The 16,864-nt window shown below is 38.0% G+C and overlaps 1 protein-coding gene across 8 annotated transcripts in view; it reads left to right on the forward strand.

The window, feature by feature from the left end:
- Positions 1 to 16,864, forward strand: part of COP1 (COP1 E3 ubiquitin ligase) — a 131,050-nt gene that overhangs the window by 18,779 nt on the left and 95,407 nt on the right. For 6 of the 8 annotated variants that reach the window (XM_056497509.1, XM_056497510.1, XM_056497513.1 and 3 more), the window contains 4 exons: positions 1,083 to 1,202; positions 3,187 to 3,255; positions 12,128 to 12,187; positions 14,037 to 14,113. In XM_056497509.1, the coding sequence (XP_056353484.1) occupies positions 1,083 to 1,202; positions 3,187 to 3,255; positions 12,128 to 12,187; positions 14,037 to 14,113 (326 nt within the window). The remainder of the gene's footprint in view (positions 1 to 1,082; positions 1,203 to 3,186; positions 3,256 to 12,127; positions 12,188 to 14,036; positions 14,114 to 16,864) is intronic. The other 2 variants (XM_056497511.1, XM_056497512.1) reach the window with 1 other exon arrangement.

Below are 16,864 nucleotides of genomic sequence, written 5' to 3' on the forward strand. Positions count from 1 at the left end.
TCTGTTAAAATGTGTCTCAAATCCTGTTCATTTGCTTAAAAATAGTGTGTTTTTTCCCAGTTACTCCAGATTGAAATTGAGTTTTTGGCCTGAGTACTTTCCGTAGGTTCTGTTGATCACTGTATAAAAAGTTGTGCATTGTATATGGATGTTACATTTTTTTATTTTTCTTAGTCTAGTAATACAAAAAGGCTACAGCCTTGGAGGAAAAAAAATTTGATGGCATTTCTAGTTCCTGCCAATTTAAAGAACTTGATTTAGTGTCATATCTTTAAGACAGTATTTTTTAATCCAGCTTTGTTTCTTAGATGTTCTTTAGACAACTCCGCTGTTCCTGTTGGTTCCTGAGGCTTTTTGATGAAAGGCTGTGCTAGCATTAGCCTGTTATTCAGGTTTTTCTGTGCTTAAAGATACCTTTTTTCTTTTTTTTATTGATAAGAGGAAAGAGCCTTAAGGGAAGAATGGGCTGTATAGAAGTATTTTGGTCCTCTGAGGAGTCCCCCTCCAGCTCCAAGCAGTTTAAATGAGATCAACCTGATGAGCTCCATCTTCTTCCCAGCTTTCACATTTCCCTTACACTTAGGAGGAGTAATATGAGAGGTGACAGTAGAAAAAATAAGCTGATACTACCCTCTTTGATTTGAGTTTATCATGAGGATTTTACCTATAACTTGGTCTTAAAATTAAAAGGTATTGGTGCATAGCAGTATTTCAGATGTATCCAACTAAGCTTGGATAAATATGGAGGTGTTTTTTTCTTCCTGAAGAAACATGTTCTCAGAAACTGGGACACAAATCAGATAAAATTGTTCCTGTGAAGTAATCTTCTACCAGCAGCAGAAAATACGCTTTCATGAAGCACAGATATATTCCAAATAAGATAAGAAGTTCCACAGTAGGTCGGAGGAGCCATATCCTATACACATGGCAGAATTGAGAATCTGGATACATGAAAACTGTTTTGCAATTTTACAAAGGGATGGAGTATTGCTGTGTTGCTTTTAAGATCTGTTGTTGGATGGCTTATAAAGCCCTGGATGGCTTGAACTCACCATCTCTTCTGTATCTTGTTCTCTTTTTAGAATGGCCACAGGTGGCAGATAATTCAAGATTTGTTGGGAACTGATCAAGACAATCTTGACTTAGCCAATGTCAACCTTATGCTGGAGCTACTGGTGCAAAAGAAGAAGCAGCTGGAAGCAGTAAGAAGTTTCTCTTATTTAAATGAACTGTGTATTTGAAAGTCTTTTCTTTTGATATATTTTCCTGGAAGAAAAATTCTGTTAGTGGATTGATTGCTCAGTATTTTCTCTTGGGTTTTGGTGTTTAAAAGGTGACTGTTGTGCTGACCTTTGTAGTGAAGTAACATTTCAGTTGGGATGCCCATAGCATGCTTATAATGTTGTTGCTGGCAGGGTTGTATAAATAAGCAGGAAAAGCGGAAAAGGATAAGAGAAAATGACCCACAGAACACAGAAAAGTACATGAAGAAGTTTGCTAATTGTCTATTGTACAAATAAATATCAGATCTTTTAGTAATAAGCATGAAGTCCAGAATATAGATTAAAGAATAAACACAATGAGCATGTGGAAAGGATCACACCCTTTAGTTCCTGCTAGAACTGATAGAATCTGAATGACCACCTTTCCTGAAGGCTTTTTCAGTATTTAGTGCTCGAAAGAAAAATTCAGATGTCTTTTTTATGAAGCTGTTTTGAAGATTTATCCAATATGAGGCAAGCTGTTCCTATGATATAACTGAAATATAGTTGGTTTGGGTTAGTTCTCCATGTATTTGGCCATTCCATGCTGATGATTTCAAGTGACTGTTTTCAGATTATAAGAACCAGACCTTATAAATTAGACTGGATTATTACAGTTTTTGAACCAGTGAACTTTGAGTAGGAGGATGGATTTTGACAGTGCTTTAAAACAGGCTAGGCAAAGTTGTATTGGAAATATTTTAACTTATTCACTCTTACAGAATCAATATTTGCAGCTTGTTGTTCTGATGGAAAGAAAGTAACCCCAAATATGCTTGAGTATTAGCAGAACTGTTATGTTGCCTTAATTGCATGGGGACTTGTGAGTATGTTTATTGTGGTTCAGTGAAGTTACAATGGGGAAAAAGAGAATAAAACTTTTTTCTGTAAGTCTTTTTTTATAATTTGCAACAAAACTGAGGAAAAGAAGGCATATGACTAACTGTATGAGTATTTCTGAGTATGAATATCTTCTAAGGATTCTAAGCCTAAAGAGTGAAACCACACCTGACATTTAAAGAGTAATTTAAAAGCATTATTCTTGTCTGGCTTTACTTGCTTCACTTTTAGTATTGTCAGATCATGAGGTGTAAGAAAATAACCTCAGAAGAGTAGTATTTTTGCATTCAATGTCTTTACTTTCCCTGTCCCCTCTGCCTTTCATGGATTTTGTGTGCTTCTATGTCTTGATCCTTTTTGAGTATATGTTCAAAATCCTTTAATAATAAATATTTTGATAGGTTTTGAAAATAAGTTTTGGAATGCTGGGATATGATTAGGGCTATATTAATGCTGGAATATAGGTCTTAGTTTTCTTTCCTCTTGTGGTTCTCTTTATCTTACCCTGTCGAGTTCTTGGCCAGTTTGGGTGAAAATACTATGCTGATGGCTGAAGTAGATAACCTGTCTCTGAGGTAAATAACCTGTACTATGAAAAATATTAGAGATGGTTTAGTTTCATCAGTGACTTTGTCATCTTTCACTCTGGAGAAATCTTCAGCAGTAACTTCTACATAAGCGTCAATGTAAATTTTGAGGAAGGTGCGTTTTTCATATAAATAAATATGTTGATCATGAAGTGGATGCTAATGATCTTCTAGGGTAGAAGGTGAGTCTGTGAGGAACCTGTCTTCCAAAATCCGTTCCAGGTGCACTACTCAAAGAAGAAAGACTTTCAACTTATTAGTAAGAACTGTTACAAGGACTGTTGCCTTCACATAAAAACTTGTGAACCAAGCAAAACCTTAAGATCTGTGAGATAAAGTGAAACTACCACTTTGAAAACTTCCTTAAGCTATTTTTCTCTTGCTAACCTCTAAATGAAAGTAGCTTTTGTGCTGTGTGGATTTCTGTGTGTAAAATGAATATTTGTTTCTCTTAATGTACATGGAAGAGTTACACTTCCTTATTTACTGTGTTACAGGAGTCTCATGCTGCCCAGTTGCAGATCCTTATGGAATTTCTTAAAGTTGCCAGGAGAAACAAACGAGAGGTAACTTGCTTTTTGTTTCAGTGGGTGTGTGGTGTTTGTCTGCTGCTTTCTCTCAGTGCATTTCTGGTGAAGTGATGCATTAGCCTGGCATTATTTCAGCAAAGAATAACTCAAGGCATGTTGGGGGAAATCTCAGACAGAGAACACATGGGTTTGAAGGAAAATTAATCTCTTTGTGTGACAGCTTCAATTTTTAATAATTTGCCTTCTCATCTCATGGTGGTGAAGCATGTGGGAATATAGAGACTCCTTGGTGTAAATGTACATCAAGTTCTTGAAACACGATTGTTTTCCCAACACAGAAAAAAGGCAAAGATTATGAAGGAGTGAAGTTATTTTCATTACTGAGTATTTTCTTTCAGTTTACCAAATACCATGACTGATGTGGACATAAAAAAATTAATATTCTTTGCTTTTTCATTATTTATCCTAAAATCAGTGTCTCAAGGAACATGAGAGAGTTCTATAATCACATACATAATCTTTCATGGTTTAGGATTCTTTTTTTGTAAGGTCATGCAATGCATAAACCCTTATACCAGAAATAGCCCAGAAACCTAGAAAAATGATCATGAAAACAGCAGAAGGATGAACTCTCTTGTTATCCATGGTTTCTGAGAAAAGATGTGAAGAACAGAAGACCCAACAGTGTGACTATAAGGTCAAACTTGAAACCCTGTAAATGTGATGGGTGTAAGAAACCTTGTCCAGCATGGACTTGAGTGCCTGGTTATGGAGTCATTCCAAAGTGAGTCTGGAGTCTGTCCACCAACAGATATCCATGGCCAAAACTAACAGGGGTTGTGAAAAGTCCAAAGAAGGGAAAGAGCTGGTGAAGGGTCTTGAAAACATCTTACGAGGTGCAACTCAGGGAGCTGGGGTTGTTTAGTCTGGAGAAAAGGAAGCTCAGTGGGGACCTCTGCTCTAATTACTTGACAGGAGGTTGTTGGTGGCGGGAGTCAGTCTCTTCTGCCATGTCTCAAGTGAAAAGATGAGAGGAAATGGCCTCAAGTTGCACCAGGGGAGGTTCAGATTAGACGCTAGGAAAAAATTTTTCACTGAAAGAGTGGTCAGGTATTGGAGTAAATTGCCCAGCGAACTGGTGGAGTCGCAGTCCCTTGAAATGTCCAAGAGGCATCTGGATATGCACTGGGGATATGGTTTAGGGGTTAGTGTGGTGGTGGTTGGACTAGATGATCTTGAAGGTCTCTTTCAGCACTAATTGTGTGAGTTTCAGTACCTGGGAAACCTTTCCCGTCTCGTCTGCATCTCTCTCTCTCTCTTTGGCTTTAGTAATATTTTTTAAAGGATAGCATATCCTTTTAAGGCTAAAGAAACTTAATTTTGGCTGCACATCCTCTGAAAACAGCCTTGCAAACATCCTGAAGGCAATTGGGATGGTAAAGTTTATTTCAGATGCTCCATGACCCTACTTATGTATTCCCTCTGTTGCCAAGATTTCCTCTGTTATTTTGTACACCCTTCTCCCCTTTATATTCCAGCATGAAATGCAGACTGTCACATCTCCAAAGACTTCTGTGCAGGCCTGTCAGTTCTGTCCTTGCTCTAGTACTTAGTGTCTGGCCTTGCCATTTCTTTTGAGGGAAATGAGGAATTGTCAGACTTGTAGCAGTCTTTGCTCTCACTTGGTATGGGTAAGAAAGATAAAATTCAGTGGGTTCAAAATACAGAGCAGTCATTAGGATAGTTTTATGTATCAAAATCTGTGTTGGGCAGTCAGTTTTACACATAGAGTAAGTTACACCAATTGATGCTTCCGCTTTGGTTAGTGCCAAGTTCCTCCCTGTAGGTGGTGGAGCTTGTGGCAAGCACCCCTTCCTGGAGGGAGTTTTGTAGGGATAATAGAGGAATTACTATTTGGGTTATGACAGTGGTGGTGTATCCAGACTGCAGAAAGCCCGAGGTGGTGGCTTGGAAGGTGAGAAGGGGAGGGTTAAATGACCATATTAATAATGCAGTAAAGGTTATCAGAACTTCAGAAGTTCACTGTAGTTTCTTTTGATTACTGTGAGAGGTGGCTGTTTAAGAATAGAGCTCAAGGAATATGTGTGGACCCTGGAACAATGATGTATTGCATGGCATTGTGAGTCAAACAAGCAGCCTTATTATGGGGAGGAGCATGACCTTTTTTCCTTTCTTAATTTGGACTTGGTTTTACTAAAGATAGCTGACAAGTAAATGCAATTTCACTCAGTAAACCCAGTAAGCCATAGCTATAAAGAGAAGTTCTTAATAAATAAAAAAGCTTGTTGTTTTTTTTTTTTTTTTTTTTTGTTTGTTTTTTTTTTTAATGAATGATCCTGAGTTCTTATTTATTTTTTGGCTTAAGTGTTTAAAGGAACTTTGGTAACTTTGCTTCCTAATATGCCTCTTTGGATACTGCTTATTGCAAGATTTTATTTACAGGTTTCATTTACTACATACTGCAAGTTTTCATAGAGACACTTTTGTAAGTGAATACAGACATTGCCTCAGAGTTAGTGTACCTGTGTAGTATTTCACATGTTCAGAGCAGATGATTAAGCACCTGTAACCCTCCTTGCCTACTTCGCTCATAAATTACGTATTTTTTCTCTTGCATTTATGAAATGGTGACTTCAGAGCATATTGGAGTGGATTTAATAGCTAGAAGAAAACTTACCTTTTAGACTTGTACTTCAAAATTTTGGTGCAGTTGAGTCTTTAGACAAATGCCTCTTCGTCACCTTTTCATAATTTCTCTAGAAGATAAATGTGAGGTTCAACACCTGCAGCAGTTTCTATTAGAAATCCTATTTTGATTTGTTCTTAACTTTTCAAAATGTTGATCTTTCAAGCTGGAATTTACTGCATGCTTTTTGCACAAAGGTGTTTGCAAGTCCTTTTTCTTTTGAAGTTTGTGTTTTGTTTTCTTTTTGATCTAGAGCAATATGGCAAAAAAACCCCAAGTCCTTGGCCAATAGTAATAGAAGAAAAAAAAAGTCTTACTTTAGAAAAGATTGAAAACAAATGGCTAAAGCTTAAAAATACTTTTTCACACAGATAGTTTTGGAGGGGAGGAGCATATCGATCATTCACAGCAGTTGGATGTCCCTAAGACAAACTTAGCATAGCTGAGTGCCTTTCCGTATGTGTGCGCAGTTAATTGAATGCACGCTCTGCAATTTTTCTTTTTTTAATCCAGAATCCTCTTCTGTTGAAATTAAGGACCCAAAATGTCTGGAAGGTCAAGTTTAATAATGGAATATTATGTCTTGGTGGTGATGGGTGTTTTTTACTATTTTCCAGGGAAACCAAATGCAGCCATCTGTGGCTTTTTAAAATTCTTGCTTTCATACATGTATTGCATAAATGCTTTTGCAAATTTAACTTCTTTAATTTTAAATGTTCACATGTTCTTTCATCTTGAACACTTTTTGAGAGAGGTGATTATATCAGTTAATCTTCCCACTTTTATGTTCAGTACTTTAAAGAAGAGGCCTTATTAATTGTCTGGTCAGGATTTGAATGTTTCTAAACAGTTAGACACCACCATATATATCATATAGATAATTTATGCCAAAATATTATTATCTCACCTACCTGATGGTATTTCTGTCAAGCAGCACCATTGCTTGCTAAAGGAGAATACTGAGCTTGATGATTAGTATCACATATCAAGTTCCACACAGGTGCTATTTTCTGGGTTTATTCATGTTTCCCTTGGCTGATGTCACTTCATTTTTGTTTTGTGGGCTTTTTCTTTCTAGTAATGTAATGTTAAGTCTCTCATGTCTAACAAACAAGGCCTCTTTCCTGCCTGCTAATATATAAGGCTATTTTTTAGCCAGTAAACATCCTGGGACAGAACAATAATCCTGAAGTGTCTCAGGCTTGAGGCACTGAGTGCCTGCTCAGCATTTCAGAATCATTGTTCTTTGCACCCTCAGATGTTAAATACTAAGAGTAAGAGGAGTTATTAGTTATTGTGGGGTAATTGTTGGGAATTATAAGCATGAATTCTCCAGAGATGTCATTACCTTGTGTTAATCACTTTACCTGTCAAACCTTATGTTCTGTATATGCACACATGGATGAGCTAATGAGTAAGCAAGAGGAGGTGACAGAACCAGAAATCAGTCATGCTCTATTGTTGTCATGTGCTCTTGATTACATTTCAGGACTGCTGAAAATTTATAGCTAGAGTAATATGGTCCCCATCCACTATACTTACCTGTTATTTTAAATCAGTTTGTATTTCTAAGTCATTGAATGAGAGATGTGAGCTCCAGAAGCAGAGATAAGAAGCCCAAGGATACAGTGAACGTGTGAGCAGCAAACTAAAAATTATCATAGTGACATCAGTGTATAACAGCTGGCTCTCCTTGCTGCACTGGAGAGGTCTTGCAAAGAAAGAAGCCAAGTAGCACCTACTACTGACACATTAGATCTAAGGCAATTTAATCTAATTGTTTAGGCAGCTTTGTTTCCTTCCCCAGGTGTCTTTATCTCATGAGGCTTTTCTATCAGACTCTATCACTATGCTTTCAGAGCATATTTCTTCCATACTGTAGCATTTAAATGAGGGAGAGAAATATTCAAAATATGAAACATACTTTATCAGCCCAGCATCTCCCTTCTCCTACCTTTGGGAATTCTGTGTGTTAAATAACGTGGATGTTCTCAAACATTTCTGTTAGCTTTTCCCCAGTTATGAGGAAATATCACTTGGAGGAAGTATTGATCAGAGAGAAGAAATATTCTCAGCAATAAATGTGTTATAGATGGACTGTCCACATGTTTAAGAGGCTTGAACACCATATTTCACTAATGAGACTTGTGGAGGCTCATGTGTTCTTGTCTTCATACCAACAAAAGCCTTGCATCTACTTGTAGTTGTGCAAAGATATTTTAACAGAGAGCTATTTTGTCAAAATAAGTGATATTTGCAATTAATTTATAAGCCTAAAATTTCTCTAAGGTCAGAAGATGTCCTCCATGCCATAGTTGCCCTGTATGTTATAAAAGGCTCTGCATCCAAAGCAGCAGTGTAAAGAAAACCCAGACACAGACAAGACTTCCAGAGGGAGAAGCTGATCTTATTGTGAATTGTCTTTGAGGTATTGAATTCTACAGATAGAAATAAATTTCACTGGTAACTTTAGAAAAGTTTCAGCTGTTAATAATGAAGTTTACACTTTAGTTTGTTAAAGTAGTACTTGGTGGAAGAACATGAAGTAGGAAGATACTGATGTTGGATGGATGAAGCTACAGGAGAGAATTTATTTACAGTGACTAGCTGGTTTATCCTTCTCATGTGGGCGGTGATAATTTTTGCCTCATCCTGGTTGGTGCAATGGCTTTGTGTGTCTGGGAAAATGATGTTCCCACTGATAATAGTCTCATCTGTTTGCCTGGATCTGTGGTATATATTGTGATGACTGCACAAGGGAGTCTGGATCAGAGCCTGGAAGTTGCGTTACTGAACGTAAAATGACGTGTGAGCTTCCAAAAAGTGAATCCAGATGCTGTGTTTGAGCTGCTTGTTAGAATGGTGTTGCTGATTTTGCAGTATTTCTGTACAAAATAACTTCTGTTGTCCTTCGCTTGTGCTGTTTCTAGAATTGGAAAGACAGTTGGTCAGAGGTCTATGGCTCCTTCCCTCGTGCATTTTTCTAGGCTGTGTCTGTGGCACTGAGAGGCTCTGCTGAGCTTTTAGTTTTGTGCAAATACTTAAAACTGGTACCAGGAGACCCAGCAAGGGCTGCATGTTGTCTGTGCTGTATAAACACAAAGCAGGAAGTTGCTGCCTCTCAAGTGGCCCTTGCTCCAGGAAAAACAAGGAAGCTCCAGGATGAAACCTTAGTGCTATACCTAGATAGACTTGTTAGTAGATGGCCAACCAAAAACAAAATTACCATGACCTGATGTTTAGCATTGTGTAAGTTCTTGACTTGAATGTCTGAAATTCCTTTTCTAGGATTATTAAAAAGTTTTTAAATTGTAGCTTTGCTTTTGTATATATGCCCATATGTGAAAACTGGGACCAGAATGTTACATACCTGTTTACTGTAGTTCATTCACTGGAGTTCAAATTGAGGTTTAACCACTGAATTAAGGACCTCCTCCTTGTCCATATTGGCTTTTTCATTTCTGGGAAGGCATCTGTATCTGAAAAGAGAGTTTACAGTATGTACTTGTCTTTAAGCATACATTTTAGTATTCATTGGAAGTGCTTTTGCTGACTTAATCCAAACTCTGACAGGCGTGATTCTGCCCATCACTGGGATAGGACTTGGCTTGCTTTCTGCACCCAACAGTGAAAATTAAATTAAGGGCCCTTAAATCTGAATATACTGCAAGAACTATAATTCATTTAGCTTTCCTTAAATGTCTGGAAGTTATAAATCGGTCTCATTTTTCAAAGTTTAATTGGAATGAATGTGGATTGATTTATGGTCTTTGATAGATTTAAACACTTAAAATAACATACCAAAAAATCAAAGGTTTAAGTGTGGACATTAATTCATTTTATGCTGATTGCATGAGGACTCCCTCCTAAAACAAGCATGAAACACTCTTGCCTGCTTTTTAGAGTTGCTGCTGTTGAGTAAGTTTACAGTAGGTTGCAACTAGAAGGAATAATTGGTAAATAAAGTCCCAGATCTCATGCTCTTGGCTGTGTGCAGTAATGACAGTTGGCCAATAAAAGGTCTCTGCTGTTGTTATTATAAAAAGTATCCTGTTTATGTGATTTCAACAACCATCAGTTATTTTTCAGACATCCAGTTTGGCTGTGTGCCAGTACATTGTAGAATTGCTGATTTTGTCACTCTAATTTTGGAACTTGTAAGTGGTTTTGTAACTTCTTTTTTAAATGAATGTGGGGGACTAAGGGTATTTGCTAGAGCTGAGTTCAGGCAGGACCCATACTGTGCAAGTGTCACTTAACTTTACTACTAATCTTGGAGCTGTAGCACCACCTGCTATTCTTGCTGTGGATTTCAAAAGTGAAAATGAAATTATCTGTTATGGTGTAGTGATTTGTAAATTATCTGTGGCAGTTTAGTTCTAAACCATTAAACTTCTGCTGTCTGCATCTCAAATGTAAATAGAAACCTTCAGAGTACAGAGATTAGGATACATTTATAATGTCATTTCATTCAAAGAAGCTGCCATGCTAGAAACAGGTGTGGGCCCAGCAGTCCTTTCTTTTCCTGTTTTCAGAGACAGAAACTTTTCTTAGTGTTTAAAAGGAAAATTAAAATGGTGAATTATTTAATGCAGAGCACACAGATGTTTGGAATGCTGTATTGTAAGAGAGGTTTAAATTGTGCTTTTTGTTTAAGCAAAACCTTCTGACACTTAAAGGACCAAATTAAGCACTTGAGTGAATAAGTCTTTGGGAGTAGCTTGCCAGATATTCTTTGGAATATGTCATACTAAGAGTAATATGTCTTGCCAAACTAATACCTTTGGATTTGGGCAACTTAATATTCCATTGTAAGGTTGAAAGTACAAAAATTTGTTTTATCTTTGGAGAATGTGTTGTGCGTAAGCTTTCAGTGGACTTAACTCAGCAAGCGCTTCTGGTCACAGGCCACATTGCTGGCTCTCTGTAGATTTTTACTGGGAGCTGAGAAGAGCCAGGGGGACTTCCAGTTCTGACAGCTTTGTCAATTCTCCATATATTTATTACATTTATGTGTCTCAGTGAACCAGACTTGCACTGGAGCTGAGTTTTGTTGGGACCTCTCAGCTAGAGGAGTGTGTGTGTATTTGGGCCCTGAGGCTCTGTGGGTGTTTGAGTGGGATATAGCTGCTGAAAAAGCAGGTAAAGAGATGATATCCTTGCTTAGGGGTAAACAGTTGTCAAGTCTGTGGCTTCAGTTGCTTGAGGTGAGCAAAGCCAGCTTGCTGACTGACTGAAAACTTGGAGAATATTACATGTGGCACAAAGAAGGGAAAGGAAATGTTGGCTGGTGGGAGGGGAAGTCTCCTGACCCTTTCAGGTATAGCCCTCAAATTCAGTGGAGTTTATGGTTTAATCCAGGGTAAGTATTGCACCTTTGGAAAAAGTGATACCTTGATACCATGTGGTGCTTGCTCAGTGCCAGGAGCAAATCTTGCTCTGCTCATAACATGTTTTTTCCAATCCAAAAACTTAATGACAAAATTTAAGTTGGCAAGTAACAGGTTAGCAACTAGGATGAGAATTAGTCTTGATACCTTTTAGCAAAACATTTTGTATTTAGTTGAAGGGTCAAATAGTCCTTGTCTTCATTGTGTTTTTTTCTAATTGTGACAGGACAAGTAGGAATGGTTTGAAAGTGGAAGAGTGTGGGTTTAGATATTAGGAAGAAATTCTTCTCTGTGGGGCTGATGAGGCCCTGGCCACAGGTTGCCCAGAGAAGCTGTGGCTGGCCCATCCCTGGGAGTGTTCAGGGCCAGGGTTGACAGGGCTTGAAGCAATCTGGTCTAATGCAGGGTGTCCCTGCCCATGGCAGGGGGTGGAATGACATGATCTTTAAGGTCCCATCTAACCCAGACCACTTTGTGATTCTATACTCAGTGTTTGCAAACCAGTTATACCTTGCTTGAGACATGTTAGAGGAGCATAATAGTATTACTTTGAATAATGCGACTCTCTGTAATAGATATCAAAATACCTCCTGCTCTTGTTTCGCATAGTTTCAAAATAACAGCTTTGTCTTGAATGTGGTTTGTATGCACGCTTATGTTAATCTGTGGATTTGAACTTGCTGCCTGGTGACTTGAATTGTGTAGCACACCAGCAAAGACAGTTCAGGTTCCTCTCTGGAAAGACTGTAATTTATCTTGGTAGTGGTGCAGTGCAGATTGATTTAGACTTCTCCCATTCTCTTATCCACAGCAATTGGAGCAGATCCAGAAGGAGCTAAGTGTTCTGGAAGAAGATATTAAACGAGTAGAGGTGAGGAGCCCAGACATTGTTCTGACTCTGGCAATTTTTCATTTTCATCAAGCTGTCTGCCTTGCTGTGAGGCTGCTGGGTTAAATTTATGGCATTTAACTTAGTAATGGGAAAATGAACACATTATGCTTTTTCTTTAATTTGTTCATTTAGTTGTTGTGTGCAGGCTGCGGTTTGGTAGCTCTTACATAATCATTTATTTGTGTTGGTAGAAAGTATTTAGAGCAGTTGCTAGAAATCAGCAGCTGATATATTGATCAGATTTTTGTATGTTGCTGGCTGTTTACAAGGGCTGTTTAAATCTTAGTAGCATGTAAGTCTTAAAATGGAGAGGTGTTGGGGATTCAGAAGAGGGTTGTTATGCAGAGACTGGGCAGAAAAAAAAACAACTCCTGGCTGCATGTCAGAACTGATTCCTGCCACCTCCTGGTATAGTTCTCATAATTCCTTAATGATGGGGGAATCTCTTGACATTTTTGCTAAGAGTTATTCTCCAAGAATTTGTAACCCCATCAGTGCAATCTTTCTGTCCTCACTGACTCTTTAGGTTCTTCTTGGTCTGTTCCTCTATTCATTCTAGTGTTTAATCTTGCAGTAGGAAGCTGATGTTTCAGGAATACATCAGACTGCCACCTCAAAATATGATTCCCTTGAAGCTTCTTGGGAATCAGTTTGCAGGTCTGCTTCTCACTTCTTGCTCTTCTTGAGCAGTTAACATGTGTTCCTAGCTATCTCCCAAAAAGCCTTTTCTATTTCTTCATGCAATTAATTGTGTGCCGATGAATTAGAAAAATGTAGATGCAACTGACAACTGCAAGAATTTCCATTTATCTGATAGCTGTTTGGAATTTTGTCAGACCTCTCTTCCTAATTATTTCTCAGCTTTGGTGAAATAAATTTATACGTTTTAGAAAACATGTTAGCATGTTTTCTTCAGACTGGTAAAATAAATCTTGACATGTCAGAGAAACTATTCTCAGAAGTTGTGGGATCTCTCAAAAAGCATCTAGCTACCTGTTTCTCTGCTCTTTAATCAGGCATTTCAGTGGGCTGCAACTGGGGTATGTGCCTGGGGTGTGATGGTGACCTTGGCTCTGACCTCTAAAACCTGCGGCCTGTCTTGTCACAAATATCCTTCTTTCTACCTACCAGCTAATAGGCACCTAGTGGGAATTTGAAAGCACAAGTAATAATTGTCCTGAGAACACTTTGCCCCTCAGCTAATGAGCTGCTGCATCCATCATAGCTTCCATTTCCCAGACAGATGAAAGACAGTCTCAGACTGGGTACACAGCAGTGACTTGTTCTAGGAGGGACAAAGCCAAGTTTATGTGCAAAGTTTCTCTTGTGCAGTTGTCCCACAGAGGACTGACATCCCCTTTTAAGTCTGTGGCACCACCTTTGCCGTGTTGCCTTGTGACTGTTCTTGACATGACCCATATCCAGCTTTACTTTCTAGCTGTGAAGGCTGTTACCTAGATAAGTTTGCACATATCTCAAAAATGCCGTTACGGCTTGCTTGTTCTGCCATGTTTAAGAGAGATGCTGGCTTAAAGGCAATTGCATGATAACCAAATCTGCTGGATTTTTTGTATAAGCTTCAAAACTGCCACTCTTGAAGCACAGAGCACCGCAGCTGTAGGATTTTTGTAACCCAATTCAAATGAAAACTGAAAAAAAATTTGAAGAAAATCAATGTTTTGTCAGATGTAGTAAAGATTTTAGCTAAGAGTAGAGTCAATGTAGACACAATTGGTTATCTGCATGGAAAAACAGCAGTATTCTGTGAGCACATGTATTAGACATACATGTTTTGTCAGCTCTGATGTAACGTGGTTTTCTGTTTCAGGAGATGAGTGGCCTGTACTCCCCAGTCAGTGAGGACAGCACAGTGCCACAGTTTGAGGCCCCTTCACCTTCACACAGGTATGGAGCTTGCAACTCAACTTGGATTTCAAGCTGTACATGTTGCACTCTACTTGCTAGTGCTTTCCAAACAGTGCCCAAAACACAAGCAAAACTGTTTTTTGAGTGCTATACAGTATTTTCCTATCATGTTTCTAACTGGTATAAACTTTATGTGAAAAAATAAGTGAAGAAAAAGCCATCTGGATGGCATCTGGATGAGTCTGGATGAAGAATCTGCTCTGAATCAGATGCCATGGAAAACCAATGGCTTTAAATGTCATGTGAATTAGTAAACTTGAGTCATAAGCCTTTTCTATGGAATAAAATATTACTGTTATTTATATGCTATGTTTTCTGAACATGGTGCCATTCTGCTTGGCATATGAAAGGCCATAATTTTGTATGATATTGGAGTGCTCTGACTTCCCCAATCAGCATGGATAGCTAAAGGTATGAGCTCACATCAAAATTTGATACGTACAGCCGATTGATTCTGTTTATCTACTGTTTTTATTTAATGAAATGCCTTTCTAAAAACATAATTTCATGTGTATTTTTGTCTGGAATATTGCATAGTCTGGTTTCTTGATGATAATATTGCAGATGCTTCTTGTATCCAAGTTGTAAGTGCCAGAGTTTGAAGTGCTCTACTTTATAGATGTGTCTTTTGCTCTAATTTCAGCAGGGCCAAGATATGTTATTAAGTGATCATTTCTGCTATCTCTTAGAAGTAGAGTTCTCTAAACTGTCATTTCCTGTTATAAAATTGTACTGGTAGATTTTTTTGCAGTTAGCAGCTCAAAACCTAATAGACCAGAAGTAAAAAATGATCAGATTTTTTCCTCTAAAGAGACTTAGTCACAGTGCTGTGGTGAGGAACTCAGCAATATTGGCTGGAATTTCCTACTGAGATGCTACTTTTCATCACAGAGACTAGTATCTCTATATTTCTATGAAGCTCTGGCTGCTCCTGAGGGAAAGGACAGGAATATGGTCACAGTGAATGGGAACAGCATTTCTAATTCAGCTCTGCACTGCTTCTTCAATTCTTTTAGGGTGCAGGCTTGTTTCTTGATATGGGGTATTCCTGTTTTGCCAAGAAGCAGTTTTGTGAAACTCATGAGATTCTTGTCAGGTTCTACTATTTCTCTGGTTATTGGCTGTTAAATAGATTGGTTTTGCTCTATGGTACTGATGCTTGGGTAAGCTTGAGCACTGATCGGGCTCAATTTGTTGGATGCCTTCAGGCCTAGAAACCTTTCTCTTTTAACAGGAGATTGTACTTATGAGTAGAAATGTATCTCTGTTGCTTGAGCTAAGCTAATAAACTAGCCCCCAAAGAACTTTTTAGTATATTGAAGGCTGGAATAACATTTTAAGCCCAAGAGTTTTAGTAAAAGAGTTGAGGGGGTAGCAGTCTGTAGTGAGAACTACACTGGTTTCAGTCTCCTGAGAATTTCTTAATATTCCTTTATGCCTATTTATTTCATGTCCTAGGGTTCAATCAATCTCAATTCTTGCATTTGAAGATTTTAGTATAAAAGACTGTAGTGGTCTTTGGATTTATGTGTTTCACCTGGAGTCTGCTGGGAGGCAGCAGTAGGTTGGAGCCATGATGGGTGCAGAGACCATGGGCCCTTTCTTACCTGCCTGTCTGGGTCCATCTTGGCTGTGTCTTGAATTTTGTGGTTTCCCCTGCGTGCAACATGCCAGGGGTGTGATATAATGGGATATTTAGATGTTTTCTAGGTAATGTGGGAATTCCTTTTTCTCTCTGCTTTAGAAGATCCCATATCTTTTTCTTGTGTTAAGAAGTAGCCTTGAGTGGTGAAAAGAAATCAGTATGTGAAGGAAGTGTTTGAAAAGCCATCAGTTATTGTCAGAAGTTATAGGAATAACTTCTATTCCCACCCCATTTTTACAGTTTTATATAATTCAAGTGATTGCATTGGTGTGAATTACCATAAATTAGATTCCAGGAAGGTCTAGCACTTGAAACTAGTTTTATTTTCAGCATTAAGTGTAAGATTCAAGAATATCTCAACAACATTCCTCCTTGGTAAGAATGCTGCGGATCAGCTGACATGAAATATACTGATTTTTTTTTTTTCCACTTCTGTTAACTGAAATATTTAATCTCCAGATTTCACTTTAGAAATGCCATGAACCACTAAGAGTAAAATACAAATATAGTTTGGGATGGATTCACTTCCATGTTAAAATTATATTGAACTTGCAGAGACTCTTTAGCTTATCAGTGAATTAAAATGGTATAGTTAAATCGAAATATAACCTAACATGCTTAACACACTGCTAATGGAATATAATTGTATAACACTTTAGTAGTGTGTTTTTTAAATAGTACAAGGTTATCACTAGACTAGTGCTGAGAGGAATAAAACTTCTTTAGCCTTTAAAGTTCAAGAAAATAGAGTTCTTTGGAATTCAGTTTTATCTGGTCTCTGGTGACTTGCCCTTATTCATCTGCTTCCTCTAAATCACAGGCTTGCTTCATTAATTTTCTGTTTCGTTTCATTGTTTGTGGTTTTTTTCCTTCCCATTCTTAACATCTTCAAAATGTGAAATTATTTTGCCTTCCCCCAGCTTCCTTCAGAAGCTCTTTAGCAAAAAAAACCTAGCACAGCTATGGTGATCAGAACATCTTTGGTTGCAAGAAACACGTGTTTTCTCTTGTGCCTAGGCAGGGTGTGATGAAACATTAAATTGGGTAATAGCACAGTGCTTGTTTACAGTGTTGCCTATTGCTTG

This window comes from Oenanthe melanoleuca, chromosome 8 (assembly GCF_029582105.1).
Source record: "Oenanthe melanoleuca isolate GR-GAL-2019-014 chromosome 8, OMel1.0, whole genome shotgun sequence".
NCBI lineage: Eukaryota > Metazoa > Chordata > Aves > Passeriformes > Muscicapidae > Oenanthe > Oenanthe melanoleuca.